The following is a 24,853-nucleotide window of genomic DNA, read 5'->3' as shown; positions in this document are numbered from 1 at the left end:
GGTTTTGTCTAATAAATGAAGTTTACTTTTGAGCTATTTCAGTTTGAGTGTTTTACGCAGTTTTCGATGGATATTCTCTCAAGTCAGTTTTCTTCCTTTAGAATCTGATGATGAGTATTTTGATGCTGAGGATGGAGACATACAGCCTAGTAAAAGTACGAAAGCGTCAGATGTAAAAAAAGTTCCTGAGGTCCCAAATGAGGAGCTCATTAATCTTCTACTAAAGTTTGAAGTTAAAGAGGTATGTGTATTTGGTTGTCCATAAATATATTTTTGTTACTGCTGTCCTTATAAATGGTCTCATGCTAAACCCAAACATTCAATATATTTAAAATGTGGTATTCTATCTTTCCTACTGCCACACACACATGCATGTGTGTATACACACACATACACACACATAGTTCTAAGAAAGTAAAATGTTATTTTGTAAAAACTGATATGTGTGATCTACAGTATATCTGATCTATTGTGGTAAAGCTGTAGACTCTCGATTAGGATTTTCTTTTGTGTAGAAAATTTCTGTGACATATTTACATATTTACTTCAGGTTTTTCAACTTTTAATCTAAATAATATAGTTTATTTTCATGCTTATAATTTAGAAAAATGTAAGTAACCTACATTTGCAATATTGTTTTTATAGTCATTAAGTTATGTAATAATAAAAGGAAACATTGACTTGGAGCGATGTTCATAGCATATTTTTATTTGGGGAGAAAAAAGAGGTTACAGTTCCAAGGATATAATTCTATTTAGAAATTAAACACATGCAAACACACCTTTTTAAAATAAATGATAGTGTTCCTCTCTGCACGCTGAGATTATAGTTTTTCGTTTTTGCCTCTTTGCTTTTTATGTACTAAGGAATTTTAAATGAAAATCTGTTGCTTTGGAATAAAACAGAAAAGGTGTAAAAAGGAGGTGTTTCTTAGTGACTGTTTTATACCTGAGTATTATTGGAATTTGTTTAAAGAAAGATGTGTTCTCCATGTTCAGCCTTCTTTGAATTACCTGTCCATCATATTTCCATCTAACATATTAGAAAACCCCTTGACTTTACCTTCATAAGATTCTCAAATGATTTCCCTTCTGTTCCATTGCTTCTGCAGAATCCGAGTCATCATCATCTCTTGCTTGGACTATTGCAGAAGGCTCTTAACTGTCTCTCTGCTTCTATTGTGTACTCTGTTCTCTGCACAGGGAAAGTCAGATCATGCCATTGCTTTGCTCATAACCCGATAGAGGCTTTCCATCTCACTCACAGTAAAGGGCAAAATTCTTCCCATGACTACAGTGTTTTACATGATCTACAAGTCACACCATGTGACTTCTTTGGCTTCATCTGCAGTTCTCTTCTGCCTTGCTCATTCTGCTCTAGCCACATTTCATTCATTCCTTCGATAAATATTTATCAATGTCAACAAATGATACCAGGCATCATTTTAAATAATAGAGCTACAGCAGTGAGCAAATTTCTTGCCATGTGGAGCTTATGCTTGCTTTTTTTGTTTCTTATGTGCACCAGCACACATTCTTTGTGCTTGCTGTTTCCTTTGCCTGGAAAAACTCTTTTCCTGTATGACTTGATTCTTTACTTCCTTCAGAAATGCTAACTTGCTAGAAAGGCCTGACCACCTAACACAGCAGAGTAACCTTTGCTTTCCCCTAACATCCCTAAAATGTAATTTTCATGAAGACAGGGACCTTGTCTGTCCTGGTTATTTTGATGTTCTAATTGTCTGGCACTCTCTTATACATGGGAGATGAAGCTCAATAAATATTTTTTAAAGTACTGAGTTAATGAACTAAAGTGATAAGCAATCAAAATCATTAAGAAAAAATAGTAGTGCTATTTGAAATATTTTTCCCAATTTGACCTTTTTTTTTTTTGCCATTCCAAATTTTTAAATATTTATATAGTGAAATTTATCTAATTTTTTCCTTCATATTCTAGCTTTAGGGAGTTTAGCATTTCAGTCCCAAAGAAGGGCAATGCCAAAGAATGTCCAGACTACCTCACAGTTGTGCTCTTTTCACATGCCAGCAGGGTCATACTCAAAATCCTTCAAGCTAGGCTTCAACAGTATGTGAACCAAGAACTTCCAGATGTACAAGCTAGATGTAGAAAAGGCAGAGGAACCAGAGAGCAAATTGCCAGCATTTGTTGGATCATAGAAAAAGCAAGGGAATTCCAGAAAAACATCTATTTCTGCTTCATTGACTATGCTAAAGCCTTTGAATGAGTGGATCACAACAAACTGGAAAATTCTTCAAGAGATGGGAATACCAGACCACCTTACCTGGCTCCCGAGAAACCTGTATTCAGGTCAAGAAGCAGCATGAACATGGAATAATGGAAAGTGAAGGTGAAGTCGCTCAGTCGTGTCCGACTCTTTGGGACCCCGTGGACTGTAGCCCACCAGGTTCCTCCGTCCATGGGATTCTCCAGGCAAGAATACTGGAGTGGGTTGCCATTTCCTTCTCCAGGGGATCTTCCCGACTCAGGGATCGAACCCAGGTCTCCTCCATTGCAGGCAGAGGCTTTAACCTCTGAGCCACCAGGGAAGCCATTGTTTAGAACAATGGACTGGTTCGAAATCAGGAAAGGAGTACGTCAAGGCTGTATGTTTTCACCCTGCTTATTTAACTTATATATAGAGTACATCATGAGAAATGCTGGGCTGGAGGAAGCACAACCTGGAATCAAGATTGCTGGGAGAAATATTAATGACCTCAGATACGCAGATGATATCACCCTAATGACAGAAAGTAAAGAGGAGCTAAAGACCTCCTTGATGAAGGTGAAAGAAGAAAATGAAAACCTGGTTTAAAACTCAGCATTCAGAAAGCTAAGATCATGGCATCTGCTTCCATCTGCCGCTGCTGCTGCTGCTGAGGCACTTCAATTGTGTCCGACTCTGTGTGACCCCATAGACGGAAGCCCACCAGGCTCCCCTGTCCCTGGGATTCTCCAGGCAAGAACACCGGAGTGGGCTGCCATTTCCTTCTCCAGTGTGTAAAAGTGAAAGTGAAGTCGCTCAGTCCTGTCCTACCCTTAGCGACCCCACGGACTGCAGCCTACCAGGCTCCTCCATCCATCGGATTTTCTAGGCAAGAGTACTGGAGTGGCTTGCCATTGCCTTCTCCGCTGTCCCATCACTTCATGGCAAATGGATGGTAGAACAATAATAGAATCAGCCCATGTTCCTAGGCTCCAGAATCAGTGTGGACAGTGAATGCAGCCATGAAATTAAAAGATGCTTGCTCCTTGGAAGAAAAGCTATGACAAAACTTGACAGTGTATTGAACAAGCAGAAATATCACTTTGCTGACAAAGGTCCATCTAGTCAAAGCTCTGGTTTTTCCAGTAGCCATGTATGGACGTGAGAGTTGGACCATAAGGAAGGCTAAGCACCACAGAATTGATGCTTTAAACCAGTCAATCCTCAAAGAAATATTCACTTCCTGAATATTCATTGGAATATTCATTTGAAGGACTGATGCTGAAACTGGAGCTGTGGTACTTTGGCCACTTGATGTGAAGAGCTGACTCATTGCAAAAGACCCTGATGCTGTAAAGATTTAGTGCAGGAGGAGAAGGGGGAGACAGAGGATGAGATGGTTGGGTGGCATCATTGCCTCAATAGATATGAGTTTGAGCAAACTCTGGGAGGTAGTGTAGGAAGGGGAAGCCTGGTGTGTTGCAATCCATGGGGTCACAAAGAATTGGACACGACTGAGCAGCTAAACAATAACAAAAATATTTACCCGTGATTTTATTATTATATGATTTGAATGCTTTCATTTAAATTACTGATTTATTTGAAATTTATTTTTGTATCTCAATTGTGTATTGAATTCTCTTACAGGACTGTTTTACTGTTTCTGTTTTTCAGTTGACACTCTGATTTTTCTTAGATATATGTTTATATCACGGCTGATAATAATAGTTTTTGCTTTTTTTCCTCTGGCATTTGTATTATTCTAGTTACTATGGCTGGCTTATGGGTTTTCCCAACATGTAGTAGCCCAAAACAATTATTTTATCTTGCTAATAGTTTTGTGGGTTGGGAATTCTGGAAGAGCCCATTTAGTAATTTTTGCATGTAGTCTTTCATGTGCTTTTAGTCAGATTTGACTGGAGTCGCAGTGACCTGAATGAACACTCAGAGGGCCTCAGTGATGGCTCATTCATGAGGCTGGCAGTTGATCCTGGATCTTGATTGGGGGCTCAGCTGGGATTGTTGACCACAGTGCCAACTCTTGGCCTCCTGAGCATGGCAACTTCAGGGTAGCTGAACTTTTTATCTGGCAACTAGCTTCCCCCAGAATGAGAAACCCTAGGTTGATGTTTCATGGCCTTTTTGACTTTGGAAATCCTTATAGTACTCTGTAACTCTATTGATTGAAGCAGTTATAACCCTGCCCAAATTCTAAGGGAGGAGACAAAGACCTCCATCTCTTGATGGAGATCAAAGAACTTGCATGTTTTTAAAAACATATATGTTTTATTTTTGTTGGCTAAATATACTGCCATTTCTGCAGTAAATCTGAATAGTAGTGTAATAGTAAACATCCTTGTCTTACTTTTTACATTAATGGTGATGATTCTTTTATCACCAAACATGACTTTTAGTTTTGAGGTATAGGTTTTAGAAAATCGTATTAAGGAAGAATTCATATAGTTCTATTTTTACTAAATTAAAAGAGTAAATCAATAAGGTTGTAAAATTTCATCACAATTTCTAGATAGATGTAGTTATATTCTCAATTATAGAGTTTAAGATGATAGCATCCAACCATGGTAAATAGCTTGATAGTAATAGAAGAGTATAAGCAAAATTTCTACTATTGTCTCGATGATATATATAAAGAAGGATTTTTTGTTTCTAAGTATGATTCAAAGTACTTTCTTTGGCTATCCTGATTGTTTTAGGTGATTCTGGAATTTACCAAACAACAGAAGGAAGAAGATACAATTCTAGTGTTTAATGTTACTCAGTTAGGAACAGAGGCTACAATGAGAACATTTGATTTAACTGCGGTATCTTATTTAAAGAAAATCAGCTTGGATTACCATGAAATTCAAGGTAATAGCCATAAAAATAAAAATAATAGACAATAACAGCTTTAGTATCACTTTTGAGTATATGAAACACTTATATTTATTTAGTAATTATAATAAATGATAGCTAGAAGTGTTCTAAGCATCTTATAAATATTAACTCATTTAACCCTATAACAATGCTATGAGATAGGCAATGGTATTATGTCTAGCTTACACAAGAGGAAATGAAGTTGTAAATTGGTTACATAATTTACCCAAGATCACACTGCTAGTTAGTGACTTAAACATGATTAAAACCCTAGAAATCTGGCCTTGGGTGTATATTCTTAACTACTATGATCTTCTGCCTCAGAGAGTCCACATAAATCCCCATTATATAGGGCGTATCCCATTTTACAAACACAGAAGGTTAAATAGAGATTAAGTGGCTTACTCAAGATTATGCATTTTATGAATGGGCAAAACTTGGAATTTATCTCTGGTCTTATAATATTGAAATCCTTCTTCTTTCAATTCAGTTGTGTTTGTATATCAGAAACAGCATCAGGTTATAAAAATTAAAATGATGGGACATAAAATTAATTCTCTCAGTAGCTTTTATGGTTTATTCGTTCCAGGGTACATCTTGTGTACTCCTTGGATGTTTGAGGAATGAAGGAATGAATCCACAGTAATTTCCTAGGCTGTTGTTTCCCTTAGAGAAGATTATTCCAGTGGAAATTCTAAGCTATCATAAACAGGAGTTATAAGACTGCAAATAATAAAAGATGGATAAAAGTGGATAAATCACGTCTCCCTCCCTGGCTTCTGGAGGCAGTGACTGGTATATCTCCATGAGGGTATAGAGGATATCTGGTAGTACCTGTTAGCAGTTTATTTGAAATACTTTTTTTTTTTTCTTTTTCTTTAATCCAGGATCTAAAAAGAAGCCACTTCACTTGATTAGCTCTTCTGACAAACCTGGGTTAGATCTTTTAAAAGTGGAGTACGTTAAGGTAAGGGTCATAGAATGTTTATATATTTATTTTAATACTCTAAACTATCCTCTGGGAGAGAAAAGATGAGAGTAGATTATTAAAGGCTGTTGTTTTGTGTCATAGCTTTGAATCACAGGGATATCTACTGTTTCTCTTTCCATTTGTACACCTTCTTTCTCTTTCACTCAAGTACAGGACTAGGATTTTACAAAGCCAGACTTCTTGTCGACAAAGATGGAAGCCTGGGATGAAATAAGTTCTATCTTCGGGGTCACATTCATCCACCTCCATTCATTGCTTGTGTAGGTGACATTTGGCTGGGTATATCCTATCTCAGAAGGGATGCAGTCAAATTGGATTTGACTGAGTAGAGAACTGCCAGGGTGTTTGGAAGTGACTCAAAAGTATGTTATATGAAGAATGCTGCAGGAACTGATGGCATTTTGTTTCATTCAAGATTAGTTTATTTGTTTGATCATTCAATAACTATTTATTGAATGTCTTTTGTGTCAGATTTTGTTACGCATTTGGGATACAGAGATGTAAAACATTCTCTGTTCTTAAGGAATATGTAGACCAGTAGGGAGATAGGTTAACAACAATTAAAATATGTGTTTGATTCTTTAATAAAGAAAAACACAAAGCGCTGTGGGCGTGGGGAGGCAGAGATACTGATCTAGCCAGAAGGCTTCTTACAGGAGGTAAAACTTTGAATTTATGTATTCCCGAGGGACAGAACTTGAACCAGTTGGTAATTATGATGGGAGATGGGTTTTTGATTCAGTGTGAAGACCTCATTAAATCAAAGTTCTCTAAAGTTTGGAGTTCTAAGAAAATGAGATTTCTTTTCCTGGAGATATCCTAAAATAGACTTGTTGAAGACTTTCTAATGGGATTTAAACATTAGGTAACAGATGGGCTGGCCTTCCTTTGTGACTCAGCTGGTAAAGAATCCTCCTGCAATGCAGGAGACCTCGGTCCAATCCCTGGGTTGGGAAGATCCCCTGGATAAAGGATAGGCTACGCACTTTAGTATTCTTGGGCTTCCCTTGTGGCTCAACTGGTAAAAAATCCACCTGCAGTGTGGGAGACCTGGGTTCGATCCCTGGGTTGGGAAGATCCCTTGGAGAGGGAAAAGGCTACCCACTCCAGTATTCTGTCCTGGAGAATTCCATGGACTGTATAGACCATGGGGTTGCAAAGAGTCAGACACGACTGAGCGACTTTTACTTTCTTTCACTTTCTAAAGATGGGCTAGACTACCTTGAAACCTTCTAGCCTTCATAGTTTATCATTCTGATCCCTAGCCGTTTCCCAAAAGTGAATGATGCCATGTTCTCCTCTGTTTAAAGGAGGAGGACAAATTTGTACTCTTATAATAAATAGATTTGGATGTAACTTTAAAATAATGATAATAAAATTAAATATATAATGTATTTAAAAATACAGTTGTAACTGAATATAAATAATGATTATAAGTAAATGATTTGGTTACTTTGGTCTTAATTCCTTCTTTAGAACTTTTTTTTTTTTTTAGGTTGATAAGAATGGACCCAGTTTTCAAACTACCTTTGAAAAAACTGAACAAACATTTAAGGTGAGAAATTCTATTATCCTATTTGGAAATAACCTACTCTGGAAGTGTTAAGTATCCTTTGAGGAACCATTAGAAGTTATAAATTAAACCTCATAAATGTCTTTCATACTCTGTGTTTATGATTCAGGATAATAATGCTCTTATTTTAACTTACTGTATCACATTCAGATGATTTCTAAAGGAGGGAATGCTGTAGAAGGGGAACTTTAATTGACAAAGAACCGACAGGATCCTGAACAAACCAGACACTGTCATTTAATGCAGGGCTCAGAAAGAATGTGAAATGCAAGGAGAGATATTGAGTACTCTGGAGCCACACTAAGGTAGTCACAGAGGAAGAAGAGGCAAAATGTTGTTTTAGGAAACATTAAAGAGAAAATGAGAGAAACAAGTTTCAGATTATATCTTGGTGACGTGGGAGAATCTATTAAATAATGATTTTTCCTTTTAATAAGTTTTATGTCCATTTAGTGTTTTCAAGCAATGAAGACAAATTCTTTTGAATAAAAAGTGAATTTTTTTTTTTTTTTAAATTTCACTTTGGGATTTTCCTGATGGTCCAGTCGTTAAGACTCCTTGTTCCCAATGCGGGGGGTTGAGTTTGATCCCTGGTCAGGGAGCTAGATCTTCTGCCTGCTGCAACTAAGACCTGGTAGAGCCAAATAAATTAAAAAACAATTAATTTGCTTTTAGAAAATCATATAGTCTTTAAATTAGTTTGTGTTCTATTTTAGCTTTCTGGAGTTATTGTTTTAAAAAATATATTTTTTCCTATGAGTTATGTATTCTTTTTTTTAATGATAAGATCATAATTGTGGTAGATCAGTGACTGGAGTCACTCTTAATTGCATTTTTATATTTAAATCTCATGCATATCACATTTAAAATAATTTCTTGACATAGGGGTAGCACATGGTGATTCTGGAGTATCTTGTGCTAACTTATATTTTATATAATCATAATAAACAGTCTTTGAAGATTCAAAACAGCCATGTATATGTGGAATATTAGAATGACCATTACTGGCAGATTATATGCTCTATGATAATTAGGCTTGGGGAGTGGAGTAATTAGATTACCTTGATCCCCAAAATATATTAAGTGTAATTTATTCTGCATATCATCCCTGTTTAAGGACTGTGGGTTGTAAGTCTTCCTTTCCTCTTCCTTCCTTCCAAGCAGTATAAAGCAGTGATGCAAACCTAGTTAGGAGCTTTTTGCATTAATCATATGGAGACTACTGGTACAGCTGGCCCGGGAAAGTAATTTTCTTTCTAAAATATTTCTAGGTGGCTTTTTCATCTTTAAATCTGTTGCTGCATACACAAGCTCTTCTCTCTTCTATTAACTACCTGACAACCATTATTCCATCAGATGGCCAAAACATAAGTGATACCAAGGACATACAGGTTTCTACTGAAAAGCAACAAAAAAATTCAGCTCTGCAGAAGGGTATGAAAAACATGGTTTGTTTCTTGTTAGAAAGGGTTGTAGAATTGTAGAGCCAAATGGGAAATCTTAGAGACCATCTAGTTAGTCATTTGCATGCCATTTCCCTTCCTTTGTTCTTTTCTTCAAACTAAATCTTCTGTGGGTGCCTGATATGTTAGATAAATGATTAATATTGTTTTTTTTTTTAATGTCTGTTTTTGTTCTTATTTTGTTGTTGATGGTCAGTGCCTTTATGAAGGTACTGAGGGAAGAAAACCTTTATTGATTTTGAGCTCTTCCTCCTCTCTTAGTGGTTCCTGAATGGGCTCCTTAGAGGATTAATCGTATCTAACATTTTGCCGATAAGGAAATCAAGATCCACAGACAGGAGGGCCAGGGTACAAGGATATCATTGAATTGGAAAAGAGCCTGGCTTTTGAATCAGAAGGAACTCAGTTCAAATCCTGACTCTGCTATGTAAACTATGGGACCATAGGCACATTATTTAGCTTCCTTGAGTTTCAGTGTCCTTCTATTTATTTAAATGTTTTTTTCTTTTACATTATAAAAGTAACACCTCACTATTGCAAATGCAAACTACAGAATATATAAAGCGAAAAAGTGTTTTGAAATCTTTAAGAACTTGAGAATTCTGTAATTATTTTAAGCAGAACACTTAATATAGGGAAGAACCCTTCATAGAATATGTAATCCTAGAATAGGATTGTGATAGAATTGCTTTGTTTATTTGCAGTGATTGTATCCTCTAAAGACAGTGACATTATTCACTTCAGGCTGTTTGCCAAATTGAATGCTTTCTGTGTTGTTGTTTGCGATGAGAAGAACAATATTGCTGAAATCAAGATTCAAGGTAAAAGTTCTCATGATATTGAAAATCATTGAAAAGATAAGATTTCTTTTGCAGTGCTAAACCATATACACAAACGGAAGCCTCTGAGCTTTGAAAACTGGCTTATTTGGACTGCATACTTTCTTTTTAACTCTTCAAGAGCTGAACCACATATACTGGTGATTTGGACCTTTTTGAGAGTTGTCTCTGGAGAAGGAAATGGCAACCCTCTCCAGTATTCTAGCCTGGAGAATCCCATGGACAGAGGAGCCCGGTGCACTGCAGTCCATGGGGTCACAAAGATCAGACACGGCTGAGTAACTGAGCACGCACACACACGAGTTGTCTCAGAGGTGAAAGGAATACTCATGTCAATGTAGGGATGCTCTTGATGAGCTGAGCTAAGTGTCAACCCAGAATTCAGTTTAAGGTCTGTGAATATGCTTTCCGTTCTGTTTTGTTCTGTTCAGTCGCTCAGTTGTGTCCGACTCTTTGCGACCCCGTGGACTGTAGTCTACCAGGCTTCTCCATCCATGGGATTCTCCAGGCAAAAATACTGGAGTGGGTTACCATTTCCTTCCTTTCAGTTCAGTCAGTTCAGTTCAGTCGCTCAGTCGTGTCCTACTCTCCGCGACCCCATGAATCACAGCACGCCAGGCCTCCCTGTCCATCACCAACTCCCGGAGTTCACTCAAACTCATGTCCACAGAGTTGGTGATGCCATCCAGCCATCTCATTCTCTGTCATCCCCTTCTCCTGCCCCCAACCTTTCCTAGCATCAGAGTCTTTTCCAGTGAGTCAACTCGTCGCATGAGGTGGCCAAAGTATTGCAGTTTCAGCTTTAGCATCAGTCCTTCCAATGAACACCCAGGACTGATCTCCTTTAGAATGGACTGGTTGGATCTCCGTGCAGTCCAAGGGACTCTCAAGAGTCTTCTCCAACACCACAGTTCAAAAGCATCAATTCTTCGGTGATCAGCTTTCTTCACAGTCCAACTCTCACATCCATACATGACCACGGGAAAAACCATAGGTTTGACTAGATGGACCTTTGTTGGCAAAGTAATGTCCCTGCTTTTCAATATACTATCAAGGTTCCTTCCTAGCTTGGTACAAATACAAAGCAACCTTATGAAGAACAAATCCTTAGAGCCCATTATGTTCGTTTAGGCAAAAGCTGCTAAAATGAGTCTAGCTTTTTTCTCTGACTCTCTTTACAAGCTCATTGTGATCTGGTAAAGGTAAAGAATACGTGTAATACAATTCTTGTAGAACTTAAAATCCAGAAAACTAGGCTTTTTCTTTGTTCTTTCTGAGCTGGCAGTGCATCTACTAATCTGAAGTTGATTCATGAAACTTTTATAGTCTCCATGTAAATGACTGGATATAAGGTATAAAGAATTTACTAAAATCCTAAGATAATCTATTTGCACTAGATGTAGTTTCTTCCCAAGGTTGAAAGTTCAAATAATTATTTTTTAAAGAATTTATATGCTTCATTGTTTATAAAACCAAAAATATCTAATATTGCACTTTGCAATTGGGAGTTCAGACATTGCTAAATTTATAGAAATATCACCTACAAAATAAATTTATGCAATAGAAGAAAAATCTTAAGATCTTATTATGGTATCTATAGACATTAAAATAATACCCTTCTTTTTAGGACTCGATTCTTCCCTTTCTCTTCAGTCAAGAAAGCAGTCACTGTTTGCCAGATTGGAAAATATTATTGTCACAGATGTTGATCCTAAGACAGTTCATAAAAAAGTAGGTGACAGTAAATCATTAATATTTTTTGTGAATGAGAGATTTTATTTTAATATATATTTTATTTTTTTAATGCTAATGAAATATATTTTGATAGAAAAATGTTTCTACAATGATTGTAAACACTTTTCAGTAGGGATTTAATTTTGTCATTGTCACTGTTCATCCACATTTCTGCTTTTCAGGCTGTGTCAATAATGGGAAATGAGGTCTTTCATTTTAACTTGGATTTGTATCCAGATGCCACTGAGGGGGATTCCTATACTGACATGTCCAAGGTGGATGGTGTGGTATCACTCAGTGTTGGCTGTATTCAGATTGTTTATCTCCATAAATTCCTCATGTCACTTCTGGTAAAATCACCATTTATTTGTAGATTTTTTTGACTTAGAAGTACTTAAACAAGTCTGATAATTATGATTGCAATCTTAAAACTTTGAATTTTAGGATATGCATTGATTTGATTATTGATGTTATTTATGGATTAATGTAGAGGTCAAAACCTCTCTTTAACAGTTAAAATTATTTAATGATTTATGTCTAGCAGTGCCTACAGCTGGAATTGTTTTTGCTGGAACATAGTGAATCTAAATTCTCAAATGCAAAATCTCTTATAATTTTTTTTCTCTGTTTCTCAGCCATATAACTCTATTTATAATTAGCTGTTGTCACGTAGCTCATGCATATGGGTGGATAGTCAGTAATTCTTTTCTAACTTTAAAAAAATAGAACTCAACTGAAAGTTACTTATTGGGAAAACATTAGCACATAAACAAAAAGAAGATGGTGTTAGAAATGATGTGCTTATCCTCCTGTTTGAATTTCTCCTTTTACTTTGTGTCTCCAGAACTTCCTGAACAATTTCCAGACAGCAAAAGAGGCTCTGAGTGCAGCTACTGCTCAGGCTGCAGAAAAGGCCGCCACAAGTGTGAAAGATTTTGCCCAGAGGAGCTTTCGTGTTTCCATCAATATTGATTTGAAAGCACCAGTTATAGTCATCCCACAGTCTTCCATTTCCACCAATGCAGTAGTGGTTGATCTTGGGTTAATCAGAGTTCAGAATCAGTTCAGTCTGGTATCTGGTGAAAACTACTCAGACCCTCCAGTGATTGATAGAATGGATGTGCAGCTAACAGAACTGAAGCTTTCTAGGTAATGCTCTTTCAATAATTATGTATTCAAGTGTTATTTAATATTGTCTATGAAGTTTTATGACTGTTGAAATTCACAGTCAACATACTTCTGTTGTACAGAACAGTATCTTAAATCAGTTATTTTAAAATATTTATTTATTTATTTGGCTGTGTTGGGTCTTAGTTGTGTCATGTGGGTTCTTTGTTGCATCATGTGGTATTTTCTTTGGAGTGTGTAGGCTCTCTGTTTGCGGTGCATGGGCTTAGTTGCTCCAAGGCATGTGGGATCCTAGTTCCCTGACCAGGCATTGAACCCATGTCCCATTTCAGGGGTTCATGCAATGAACCTGCATTCTTAACCACTGGACCACAAGGGAAGTCCTTTAAATCAACTTTTTAATTTGAAAAATCTCAAGCCTGCAGACAAATTGCAAAAATAGTACTGTGAGTTCACATATAATCCTTCACCTAGATTCACCAATTGTTTACCTTTGCTTTAATTCTGTATATATACTTATTATTTTTAAAAATATTTTAAAATTAAAAATTTTATTTTTATTGAGATATAATTGACAGATTATATTAGTTTCAGATATGCAGCATAGCAATTTGATATCTGTATGTGTTACAAAATGGTCACCACAGTAAGTCTAGTTAACATTTGTCAACACACATATTCCAGAAATTTTTTGTTGTTATGAGAACTTTCAAGATCTGCTCTCTTAGCAACTTGCAAATATACAATATAGTAATATTAATTATAGTCACCATCTTATACGTTATGTCCTCAAGGTTTATTTCATAACTGGAAGTTAAAACATTTTTTGCTAAACTATTTGAGAATAGATATCTTATCCTTTGCCCCTATATACTTTAGCATGTGTCTCTAAGAGCAAGGACTTTAATCTTACATAATCACCGCAGTTAGCAAATTCTGGAAGTTTAACATGGATATAATATATTATCCAATATGGGTTCAATAGGGCTTCCCTGCTGTCTCAGCGGTAAAGAATCCACCTGCAGTGCAGGAGTTGCAGGTTCAGTCCCTGAGTCATGAAGATCCCCTGGAGGAGGGCATGACAGCCCACTCCAATATTCTTGCCTGGGAAATCCCATGGGCAGAGCACATAGCACATGCATTCAATATTCAGATTTTACCAGTTGGGCCAAGAATTTCCCCTTCAGTCCATGGTAACATGTGGCATTAAATTGTATTTTGTACTAGTGAGGGGGATTTCTGTACTGATAGACATTTGGTCTGTAATACTTCTTTAGCTTTTCTTTGTTTTTCATGATGATGATAGTTTTGAAGAGTATAGTCTAGTTGTTTCATGGAATGAGTCTCAGTTTTGTCTGATTCCTCATGATTTAATTGAGCTTATACATTTTTGGCAGGAATGCTGTGTACATTATGATGTGATCTTGGGCTACACCAGAGGACATTTGAAAGTGTGTCCATTCATTTTAAAATCATTTTCTACCCCATCCAAGGATGTTTAACTATCTTGAGTAAAAAAGGAATGATTATAAGGCAAGAAAAGAATCCTGGTGAAGAGCTTTATAAACTTAGAAATAGCTTGCTTTTCGTCTTGCCATTTTTTTCTCTAATCTCTGTACCAGTGTATGTATGAGTCCTTGAACAACTGTATTGATAATTCTCCCATATTGTCAGTGATATCAGTTTCTTTTTATAAATTATTGTCATCTATCTTCTGTTTAAAAAAAAAGTTTTCTTAAAGGCTAATTGTATATCATATACAGTTGACCCTTGAACAGCATGGGTTTGAACTGCATAATTCTGCTTATAAGCAGATTTTTTCCCCAGTGGTAAATAATGCAGTATTAACAGTCCATGGTTGTTTGAAACCACAGTTGTGGAGGAACTGCATATACAGTGGAACCAAAATATGGAGGGCAAAGTATAAGTTACATGATTGCATGGAGGGTTGTCACCACTAGCCCCCCGGCTGCCTCGTGTTGTTCAAAAGTGAAAATGAAAGTGAAGTCGCTCAGTCGTGTCCGACGCTTTGCGATGGATTGTGTTGTTCAAAAGTCAGCTGTATTTTAATCTGTTCATGCTGGTGCTTTGTAGATTAACTATAAATCAAGTTTCAGTTCAGTTCAGTCGCTCAGTCGTGTCCGACTCTCTGCGACCCCATGAATCACAGCACCCCAGGCCTCCCTGTCCATCACCAACTCCTGGAATTCACTCAAACTCATGTCCACAGAGTCGGTGATACCATCCAGCCATCTCATTCTCGGTCGTCCCCTTCTCCTCCCGCCCCCAACCTTTCCCAGCATCAGAGTCTTTTCCAGTGAGTCAACTCGTCGCATGAGGTGGCCAAAGTATTGAAGTTTCAGCTTTAGCAAAATCAAGTTTAGAAAACACTAAAACAGCATTGTGTTTCAAATCAGCATTTAGAGCAACAACTTTGGACTTTATTTTTTTTAATGATATGTTGCATTTGCCCCTATGTTTATGCATATATATCAATTATATTTCCCATTAGGACAGTGATCCAGCCAGGAATCTCCCATCCTGATATTCAGCTGTTGCACCCCATTAACTTGGAGTTTTTTGTAAATCGGAATCTAGCTGCATCTTGGTACCACAAGGTGCCTGTTGTGGAAATTAAAGGACATCTTGAGTCAATGAATGTGAGTATATGAGTGGAAAAAAACTTGTTATTGAAAGTTGAGACTGAAGATTTTCTCATTATAAATCCAAATGAAATGTGGACTTTTTTTTTTACTGATTGTTATAAGAAATATTTCAGTGTGATATTGTCCAAGAATATCTCGTTGTTTTTAGTAGAATTTAAGATAGGGGGCGGGAGGAGAAGGGGACGACAGAGAGTGAGATGGCTGGATGGCATCACTGACTCAATGGACATGAGTTTGAGTGAACTCCGGGAGTTGGTGATGGACAGGGAGGCCTGGGGTGCTGTGATTCATGGGGTCGCAAAGAGTCGGACATGACTGAGCGACTGAACTAACTAATCTTTAGTTAAGTGTTCTTTAGCTTTTAAATTTGTTATATGTACACATTAGCAGAGATCTACTGGTAAATTATTAGTATCAGTATATTATAATTCTATTTCTTCTATATATTATATACACAACCTTTTATTTTAGGGATATCTAAGTACCCATAAGTATAGCATTGAATGAACCCTGTTTTTTATATTGAAGATACCCTTTCTATTACATTGAAATTGTTATTGTTTAAAAAATAGCGCTTATGTGTGCTTGGTAGCACTTAAGTTCCAAAATTAATTTCTTCCAAAAAAAGGCGATCTGATTTCTTTAATCATTATTAACTTTCACTGAGAATCATATTGATTAAGTAGATGAAGCTAATACTGACTCATAAGTCATATTGTTTTTCTCAGACACTGTCTTATCTTTGAAAATGAGATTTTTAACATAAAATAAGTAGTGAAATACTTGAGTGTATAGTGATTATATAATATTTTAGTCAGCATTAAGATTATTTGGTTCTTAGTGTCTTGTTACTAAGGATTTATTTTCTGTATTAGAATTATTTCATTAAAAATGAAATTATCTTTTCTTGGAACATTGTATTTCACAGGTTAATCTAAATCAAGAAGATCTTAATCTTTTATTTAGAATACTAGCAGAAAATCTTGGTGAGGCTCCTGAAGATTTGAATAAAATAAAACCAAGAATACAGGAGACAGGTAAGAGGCTGACAATAGGTGGCATAATATATGTTATTTACAATTTAGTAGGGTAGATAAACAATGAAAATGAAGTAAATGAATACATATTTACAACTGTGATTTGTATTACCAAGAAAATAAATAAGATACTATTGAATAAAACGACAGTTTCCATTTAAGTTAAGCAAACTGTCAGTTATTTCTAAGTTGCGTGAGTTAGGAGGAGGCCAGAAAGAAGGGTTTCAGATCAGTGGTGAATTCCTGGAGTAAGTTTTGAATTTGCACATACAGGAAAGAAAAAATTTAAGTTGACAGTATGCTATGTAGCATACTTGATCTGACTTTTAAATAAGATTTAGTAGTAATATACCTGGAGCTTTCCTGGAGGCTCAGTGGTAAAGAATCCACCTGACAATGCAGGAGACGTAGGTTTGATCCCTGGGTTGGGAAGATCCCCTGGAGAAGGAAATGGCAACCCAATCCAGTATTCTTGCCTGGAAAATCCCATGGTCAGAGGAACCTGGTAGGCTGTAGTCCCTGGGGTCTCAAAGAGTCAGACATAACTGAACATGCACACACTGGTATGGTAATAAAGGTGTAAAAACTGAGGTGGTTGATAAATTACCACTAAACGAAGATACTGAAAAAATTGTACTGCAATATAAAGGCAAGAGAATTTAAATTATTAGATACAGTGGTCCTTTCACTTGAGGCAAAGTAACTACCAGATTTATTTTCTAAGCTGTTTTATATTATGTATATACACATACCCTAAAGGAAGGCATGGTAACCCACTCCAATATTCATGCCTGGAGAATCCCATGGACGGAGGAGCCTGGCAGGCTACAGTTCATGGGGGTACAAAGAGTAGGACACAACTGACATGACTTAGCAGCATGTACACATACATAGAGTATCTTGGTGTTCACTCCATATCTGTATATATGCTATATATAGATCAAACTCATTCTTTTTAATGGATGCTTGGTATTAAATTCTGTTGAAGTATCATAATTTATAAAGTCCCTATTAATGGACATGTCAGGTTTACTTCAGTCTTTCACTTTTATTATGTTGCATTAATTATTCTAGTGCATACACTTTTACAAGTACATGTTTATCTGTTGGGAAAATACCAGGACTACTGGATAAAAGAGTATTTGCTGCTGCTGCTGCTAAGTCACTTCAGTCGTGTCCGACTCTGTGTGACCCCATAGATGGAAGTCCACCAGGCTCCCCTGTCCCTGGGATTCTCCAGGCAAGAACACTGGAGTGGGTTGCCATTTCCTTCTCCAATGTGTGAAAGTGAAGTCGCTCAGTCGTGTCCAACCCCTAGCAACCCCATGGACTGCAGCCCACCAGGCTCCTCCATCCATGGGATTTTCCAGGCAAGAGTACTGGAGTGGCTTGCCATTTAGTTTTTGTTAAAATAATAATTTAATTAGTACATGTAATAAAATCTAATTTCACTTATTGTTTTGACAGTTGAACCTCATAGAACTTATACGCAAAATGAGTATGAATGTTTTGAACTCCCATCAGGTTGTTTTCCTGTGCCTTTTCTAACACAGCATATGATCAGATTTAAAATTTTTTTGCCAATTTGCTGAGTGAAAAATGGTATACCACTGTATTTTTTTTAGATTTTCAAGATTTTTTTTTTTTAAAACCTAAAACTAATACAATATTTTAAAATTTTACTTAGAGGATAGTCACTTTACAATATTGTGATGGTTATTGCCGTACATCAACATGAATTGGCCGTAGGCATACATGTGTCCCCTCCCTCCTGCACCCCCTCCCACCTTCCTTCCCGCCCTGTCCCCTCTGGGTTGTCACAGAGTAGCAGCTTTGGATTTGGGTTCAATAATTTAAGTCAGTTTTATCTCAAAAACAACAGTAACAACAACAACAAACACACACACACAATGAACAAACTATGTTAATACATAAAGTAAAGTGTACCATTCAGTGAACTTGTTTATCTATGGCTCCCACCCTCCCCTAAGATCCACCCAGAATTTACTGCCATTCTGGTTTGTAATACCATAGAGTAGTTTTCCCTCTTTTTGAATTTCATATAAGTGGAATCATACAAAAATTACTCTTTCTTTTTTGGCTTCTTTCATTCGACATTTTGTTTGTGGGATTCGTCTGTTGAAATATCTAGCACTAGTTTGTTCCTTTTATTCCTGTTTCCAGTTTTTGACTATCATGAGTAAAATTGCTATGAAAGTTATTGCACAATATTTTGGTACAGTTATATTACTTTTTTTATTTTGAACATACAACTAAGAGTAGAATTACAGTGGTATATGGGTTATATGTTAGCTTACATTTAGCTTCAGTAACTTATGCCAGGTTATACTGAACAGTTTTCCAAGTAGTTGAATCAATTTACTTTGCTACCAGTTATGTATGAGAGTCCCAGTTTTTTCACATTCTTACCAGGAAGGCCATTGTCAGTCTTGTAAAATTTAGCTGTTCTGTTGGTTCTATAGTGGTATCTCTATGGTTTTTATTTATTCCTTGGTAACTAATGAAATTGAGGATCTTTTCATACGCTTATTGGTTATTTGGATATTCTTTTTTTTTGACATGATCATTCAAGTCTTCTCAGCCTTGAGAAGATCAAGTGTAGTATGGGGGCTTCCTAGGTGGCTCAGTGGTAAAGAATCCACCTGCCAATGCAGGAGACAAAAGAGATGCAGGTTCGATCCCTGGGTCGAGAAGATCCCCTGAAGAACGAAATGGCAAACCCACTCCAGAATTGTTGCCTGGAAAATTCTATGGACAGGCTAGCCTGGCAGGCTACAGTCCATGGGGTTGCAAAGAGTCGAATACGACTGAGCGACTAAGCACACATTCAAGTCTGTTGACCATTTTTATTAAGGTGTGGTCTTTTTCCTAATTGGTGTATGGGAATTATTTATTCATTCTGGATAGGAACCCTTTGCTGGTTACATTTGCTATATGTATACATGTTAGTATATGTGTAGAAATGTCTTCTATCTTTGGTTTACCTTTTTACAATTTTAATGGGCCTTGTGTTTAATAGAATTATTTACTTTTAATGAACTGTAATACATATTTTTTAAATGATCAGGACTTTTTTTTTTCTATTTAAGAAATCTTTGCCTATTCTAGGAATCGTTTTCTAAAAGCAAAATATTTGCCAGAATTATTTCCCCTGGATCATACTATGCCTGAAACAGTGCTAAAATAAGGTGATAGTTAAGAAACCTTGCCCTGTGTATTGCTTTCTCAAAGGTAATAATTAACAGCAGTGGTTTTCCACATGGAAAGCACTAGACAAGGTACTGAGTTTGTTGGGACCTCAGTTTGCTCATCTGGGAAGTGAGAACAATAAAGTTTTTACCTCAAAGTATTGTTATGAGAGTTAACTGTGCTAGTAGTCTATGTACAACTGTTAGCACAGCATCCTACATAGAGGTAAGTACTTAGCAAGTGATAGCTGTTATTAGTGTTGTGTGTTACGGTTTGGAAAGCAAATTTTGTTGTGTTTCAGGGTATGAATTTCAGGACAACCATAGTCATTTGGTTTTACTTTTGGTTCTTGGTATGGCATAAGAAACTTCAACTTTCCCCTGCTTTTTTTCTTATCAAACCTTCATTTTTGTTATTCTCCTCATGATTTAACCATACCAAACTCCATTCTGTTTGCAAAACCTGTCCCGATGTGTTCTTTCTCTGTGATTTTCTGCTACCTCTTATTTTATTCTTAGAATGTCTCCTCTGTTTGAGGAGATCCTTCAGTTCTGCTTGAATGATAACTCTCCTATTAAGACTTTCTTGACCTCCTCATAGCAGTGTCTTGCCTAGTTATGTGGTTTCTATCCACTTACGTAGATTCTGTCAACGTTTGTCTATTTAATGTGACTAGTCGAAGCCTGCTTATTTTGTTTGTACTATATATGTATGTGTATATATGTATCTTCTACTAAACTGTGAGCTCTCCAAGGGCTGGGGCTGTATAATTCTGATTTGTAGATTTTGAATGCTTGCACCAAGTCTGGAGTACTTGTCTAAGTCCTCACTGAGTATTCATGTAGGAAATGTGTGAACAGAGGTAAATGAATTTCTTTTAAACATCTTTAGGTGAAATTAAAGAACCACTTGAAATCTCTACATTAAAACAAGATGTGCATGTTTCTCAAGATACTTCAACAACTGGAGTGGAAGAAATAAAATCTGTAAACATCATTAATATGCTGTTGAATTTTGAAATTAAAGAGGTATGTAATTTTCATCTGTTTTTATAAAATGAGGTGAATAAATAATGGATATTTGGATGGAGGAGCCTGGTAGGCTGCAGTCCGTGGGGTCACTAAGGGTCGGACACGACTGACACATTGGAGAAGGAAATGGCAACCCACTCCAGTGTTCTTGCCTGGAGAATCCCAGGGACGGGGGAGCCTGGTGGGCTTCCGTCTATGGGGTCACACAGAGTCGGACACGACTGAAGTGACTTAGCAGCAGCAGCAGCAGCAGCATAATGTTTATAAATTTGAGAGTTTGTTAAAGATGAGTTATATTTGGAAGATAAATATTTCATAGAAAAAATGGTAGTATGCCCTCTAACACACTTTTCAAATGATTTTAGGACAGATGGAATGTGTCTTGCTTTGGATTTTGCGTAGGAAAGACAGGAAAAGGATTGAGAAAATTCTTTGCAAATTTTAGAAACCATTAATACAATAGAATAAAATGTGTATAAATTTAAAAGATGTTATCTTATTTTTAATCTGCTGTCCATCTGCCGATTCTTAAGGAAAGAGTAAATGAATTTTCCTCTTCTGTATTCACACATGTAACAGATACTCATTGCATGGGCTGAGTGCTAAGGAAACAAAGGTAAAAGGCATAGAGTCAACTCAAACAAGAAAACTAGTAACATTTTTGTAATATTCCCATTAAATTACATTCCCACTAATTACAGTTTTGTAATTCCCACTAACAGTGTACCTAGGGAGCTTGTGGCAGTGATGGTAGTGTTACAGGATGGGGTTTCCTGGGTTCCAGAGTGGGCTCTTGTTTGACACCCAGTAATATATTGTCTGAGAAGACACATATCCTGACATCACAAGAGACTTTATTGGGAAGGGGTGCCTGGACCAAGAGCAGTCGGATGAGGGAACCTAGGAGAATTGTTCCGTCACATGGTCCCCAGTCTCGGGTTTATGGTAATGGGGTTAGTTTCTGGGTTATCTCTGCCAGTCATCTTGCTCACCAGAGACGTTTGGTGACTCAGGACCTTCCTGATGGTGCACACATGACTCGGCCAGTGTCGATAGCAGTGTGAGGGCTTCTGGGAGGTTGGCTGGACGTATTGTCTCCTTCCTCCTCCTTTTGGCCCTGCCTGAATTCTTCCGCGTTCTTTCTCTGGCATCTCCTCCCTCCTTTGATCCGCTTTTATCCCGAATTCTCTCCATTAGGTTTTGGGGACACTCTGTTATCCTTATTGGACCTTCTGTTGTGAGACAGTTCAGGCAAGCGGTTATCATCATGCCTGACCAAGGCAGATGGTTTCCGTCCTTGGTGCCCTCATAGTAGGAAGAGGGCATCTAAGCAGTCTGAGAGGATCAGGGAAGATTTCCTGGAGGAAGTGAGATTTGGGTTGTGTTTTTAAAGAGTAATAAAATGGAGTCTGAGAAACAGGATTCAGGAAGGGCACTGGGACAGGGTAGAGAGAGGAACCAGACATAAACATGTTTATATGTGGGAAAGTGTCACACATAGAGGGACTTGGAAGAAAAACATTGCCTCTAAAAATCCCTTCATCGTTAAATAGTTGTGAGAGGTTATATTCTGTCTCTGAGTTAAGCATAATAAATTTTTAAACAAATAAATGCTACTTTTAAAATCTGAAATATATGCTTTGAAACAAACTTCCTTAATGTTAAACCTCTGCTGTTTTTCTGGTGATATTAAGAGTCATTGAAGAGTTTTAAGCTTTGATAATCGAAACGTTGATAGATGAATCAGTCTATTTGCAAATGGGCTTCATTAACATATGTACATAGAAAAACCCATAAATCCTTTTTAATATAATTTGTGATACATGTAATTACAGTTGTCTTTGCTAGGACAGTGATTAGGGTGGGAGGAAGCAATTTGCTGATAATAGGCATCATCTGGAGAGATTTTTGGTTGTTGCCATCCAAAGAGAGAGGGCTACTGGCAGCCAGTGCGTAGAGGCTGGTGATGCCACAGAGCAGCCTGTAGTGCTTGGGACTGCTCCTCCCTGGAGAGGATGAACCAGCCCCAGATGTCATTGGTGCCAAGGTTGAGAAACCTTGCCTTAGGAGTAGTTTAAAAATTGACTGTATATCTCAGACTTTGGTCTGACACCATCCATCAGAGTAGGACTTCTGGGAATTAGGCAGAACCACTTTTTTTTTTTTCACAGCTGTCTTGAAATCCACTAGAATATATTGGCTGTGCTTTAAAAGTCTGAATAGATAAGTGAGCCACCAAAGTAAATAACCCTAGGCAATTTCCAGACACACAGAAGTGCACATCTTTACATTGGGTGAATTTTTATTATATCACTCTGGATGGTTATTAAATTGTTAACATATCTTCATTGTATATTAGTGAAATAGTTTATGGTAATACCAGTATCTTTTTCTAGGTTGTGATTACTTTGATGGAAAAAGCAGAAAAGAAGGGAAGGCCTTTACATGAACTAAATGTCCTGCAGCTTGGACTGGAAGCTAGAGTTAAAGCCTATGACCTGACTGCTGAAGCTTATTTAAAAAAGATTAGTATGCGATGCTTTGAGTTCACTGGTAAGTATGAGGTATAGTCTTTGTAAATTATACATTAATAGGCAGAGGTCCCTACCTTTTTATACACTTTAGGCATATCTATTAATGTCACCATAATTATTTAATTAATTTAAATTTATTACATTTAATAGAAAGTAATCTGATATTTAAAAATTAAAAATTTATTTTCTGTGTAGTAATTGATCACAAAATAAGTCTATATTTAAATATTTAGCACAAAGTAGAATATATCTAAAAGAAGAATGAGGCCTGTGTCTCCAGTGTCTATACAAAACACTTCAGAACTTGTAAAAGGCAACATTATATTATAACTGTTCTCTCTGAACTGACATATTAGGAAATCATAACCCAAGTACGATACTCAGGTATAGAGCCCAGGGACCCTTTTTGAAAGGCAAGTTAGTTTACTAGAAAGTAAATTTTTTGTTTGATTTTTAAATTACAGCAGTGTTTTTTGTGTTTAATAATATTAATATATACTTGTAAAAAATAACAAGCAATACAGAAATATATAGAGGAAAAAATTTAGCATTCTTTTGTAGTCTCTTCAACCTTTCAAATTCATTTCCTAAATTGCATCAAAGTAACTTTTGAAGTTAATATGGGTATTTAAAGTCCGTTGGGATTCTATGGGGTCACTTTAAGTAAAGCAGACTTGTATTGAGAATAATCCCTAGTTTAAGTATTTTATAGCTTTGTCCTTTAATATATTCTTATTTGTTGAAATAAGTAATACCAGTTGTACCAAATATTATATCATTTTTAATTGGCTAGTGCTGGTTTTTTGTCTTTGTGGAGTATCTTGGATTTTATTTCAAAGCCAGTTTTGCTGAGATATGATACATATAGTAAAAGTCACCATTTTTAGCATACAATTCTTGAATTCTTTACAAATTTATTTTCATTATTTATTTTTGTCTGCGCTGGGTCTACATTGCTTTGCATGTGCTTTCTCTAGTTGGGGTGAGCTGGGGCTCCTCTTTGCTCTGGTGCATGGGACTTCTTGTTGCGGTGGCTTCTCCTGTTGCAGAGCACAGCCTCTAGGTTCAAGGGCTTCAGTAATTGCAGCCCGCAGACTCAGTAGTTGTGGAATGCGGGCTCTTGAGCACACAGGCTTCAGTAGTTGAGGCACATAGGCTCAGTAGTTGTAGCTCAAGTGCCCTAGGGCGCACAGGCTTAGTTGCCCTACAGCATTGTGGAATCTTCCCGGACCAGGGATGGAATCCGTGTTCTCTACATTGGCAGGTGGATTCTTATCCACTGCACCACCCAACTCTTGAGGTTTTAGAAATACATATGTTGTGTATCTGGCTGATGTGTTTTTAATATATTTGAAATATCTAAAAGACTTAATGATCTCTCTTTCTCTTTTAGACTCTAAAGGAGGACCTCTTCACATTATTAACTCTTCTAATGTAACAGATGAACCCCTTCTGAAAATGTTATTGACAAAGGTACCTAGTTTCATTTCTAAAATTCTTTAATATTTGACTGTATGAACTTATATAGTTCCCCCATATTTAATATCTC

The 24,853-nt window shown here is 36.8% G+C and overlaps 1 protein-coding gene across 1 annotated transcript in view; it reads left to right on the top strand.

Annotated features, from left to right (window-relative positions):
- The window catches only part of VPS13C (vacuolar protein sorting 13 homolog C), a 181,163-nt gene that overhangs the window by 73,364 nt on the left and 82,946 nt on the right, over nt 1-24,853 (top strand). Inside the window, exons 25-38 of the mRNA XM_055437136.2 lie at nt 102-241; nt 4,939-5,092; nt 5,986-6,065; nt 7,585-7,644; nt 8,934-9,096; nt 9,830-9,946; nt 11,592-11,695; nt 11,881-12,048; nt 12,543-12,847; nt 15,339-15,486; nt 16,421-16,529; nt 20,631-20,767; nt 23,167-23,323; nt 24,698-24,777. Of these exons, the coding sequence (XP_055293111.2) occupies nt 102-241; nt 4,939-5,092; nt 5,986-6,065; nt 7,585-7,644; nt 8,934-9,096; nt 9,830-9,946; nt 11,592-11,695; nt 11,881-12,048; nt 12,543-12,847; nt 15,339-15,486; nt 16,421-16,529; nt 20,631-20,767; nt 23,167-23,323; nt 24,698-24,777 (1,922 nt within the window). The remainder of the gene's footprint in view (nt 1-101; nt 242-4,938; nt 5,093-5,985; nt 6,066-7,584; nt 7,645-8,933; nt 9,097-9,829; nt 9,947-11,591; nt 11,696-11,880; nt 12,049-12,542; nt 12,848-15,338; nt 15,487-16,420; nt 16,530-20,630; nt 20,768-23,166; nt 23,324-24,697; nt 24,778-24,853) is intronic.

The sequence above is a fragment of the Moschus berezovskii genome, chromosome 9 (assembly GCF_049115385.1).
Source record: "Moschus berezovskii isolate FMDL1 chromosome 9, NW_MosBer_1.0, whole genome shotgun sequence".
Taxonomy (NCBI): Eukaryota; Metazoa; Chordata; class Mammalia; order Artiodactyla; family Moschidae; genus Moschus; species Moschus berezovskii.
The sequence above is the reverse complement of the archived record's forward strand: the minus strand, read 5'-3'. Positions and strand labels throughout refer to the sequence as shown.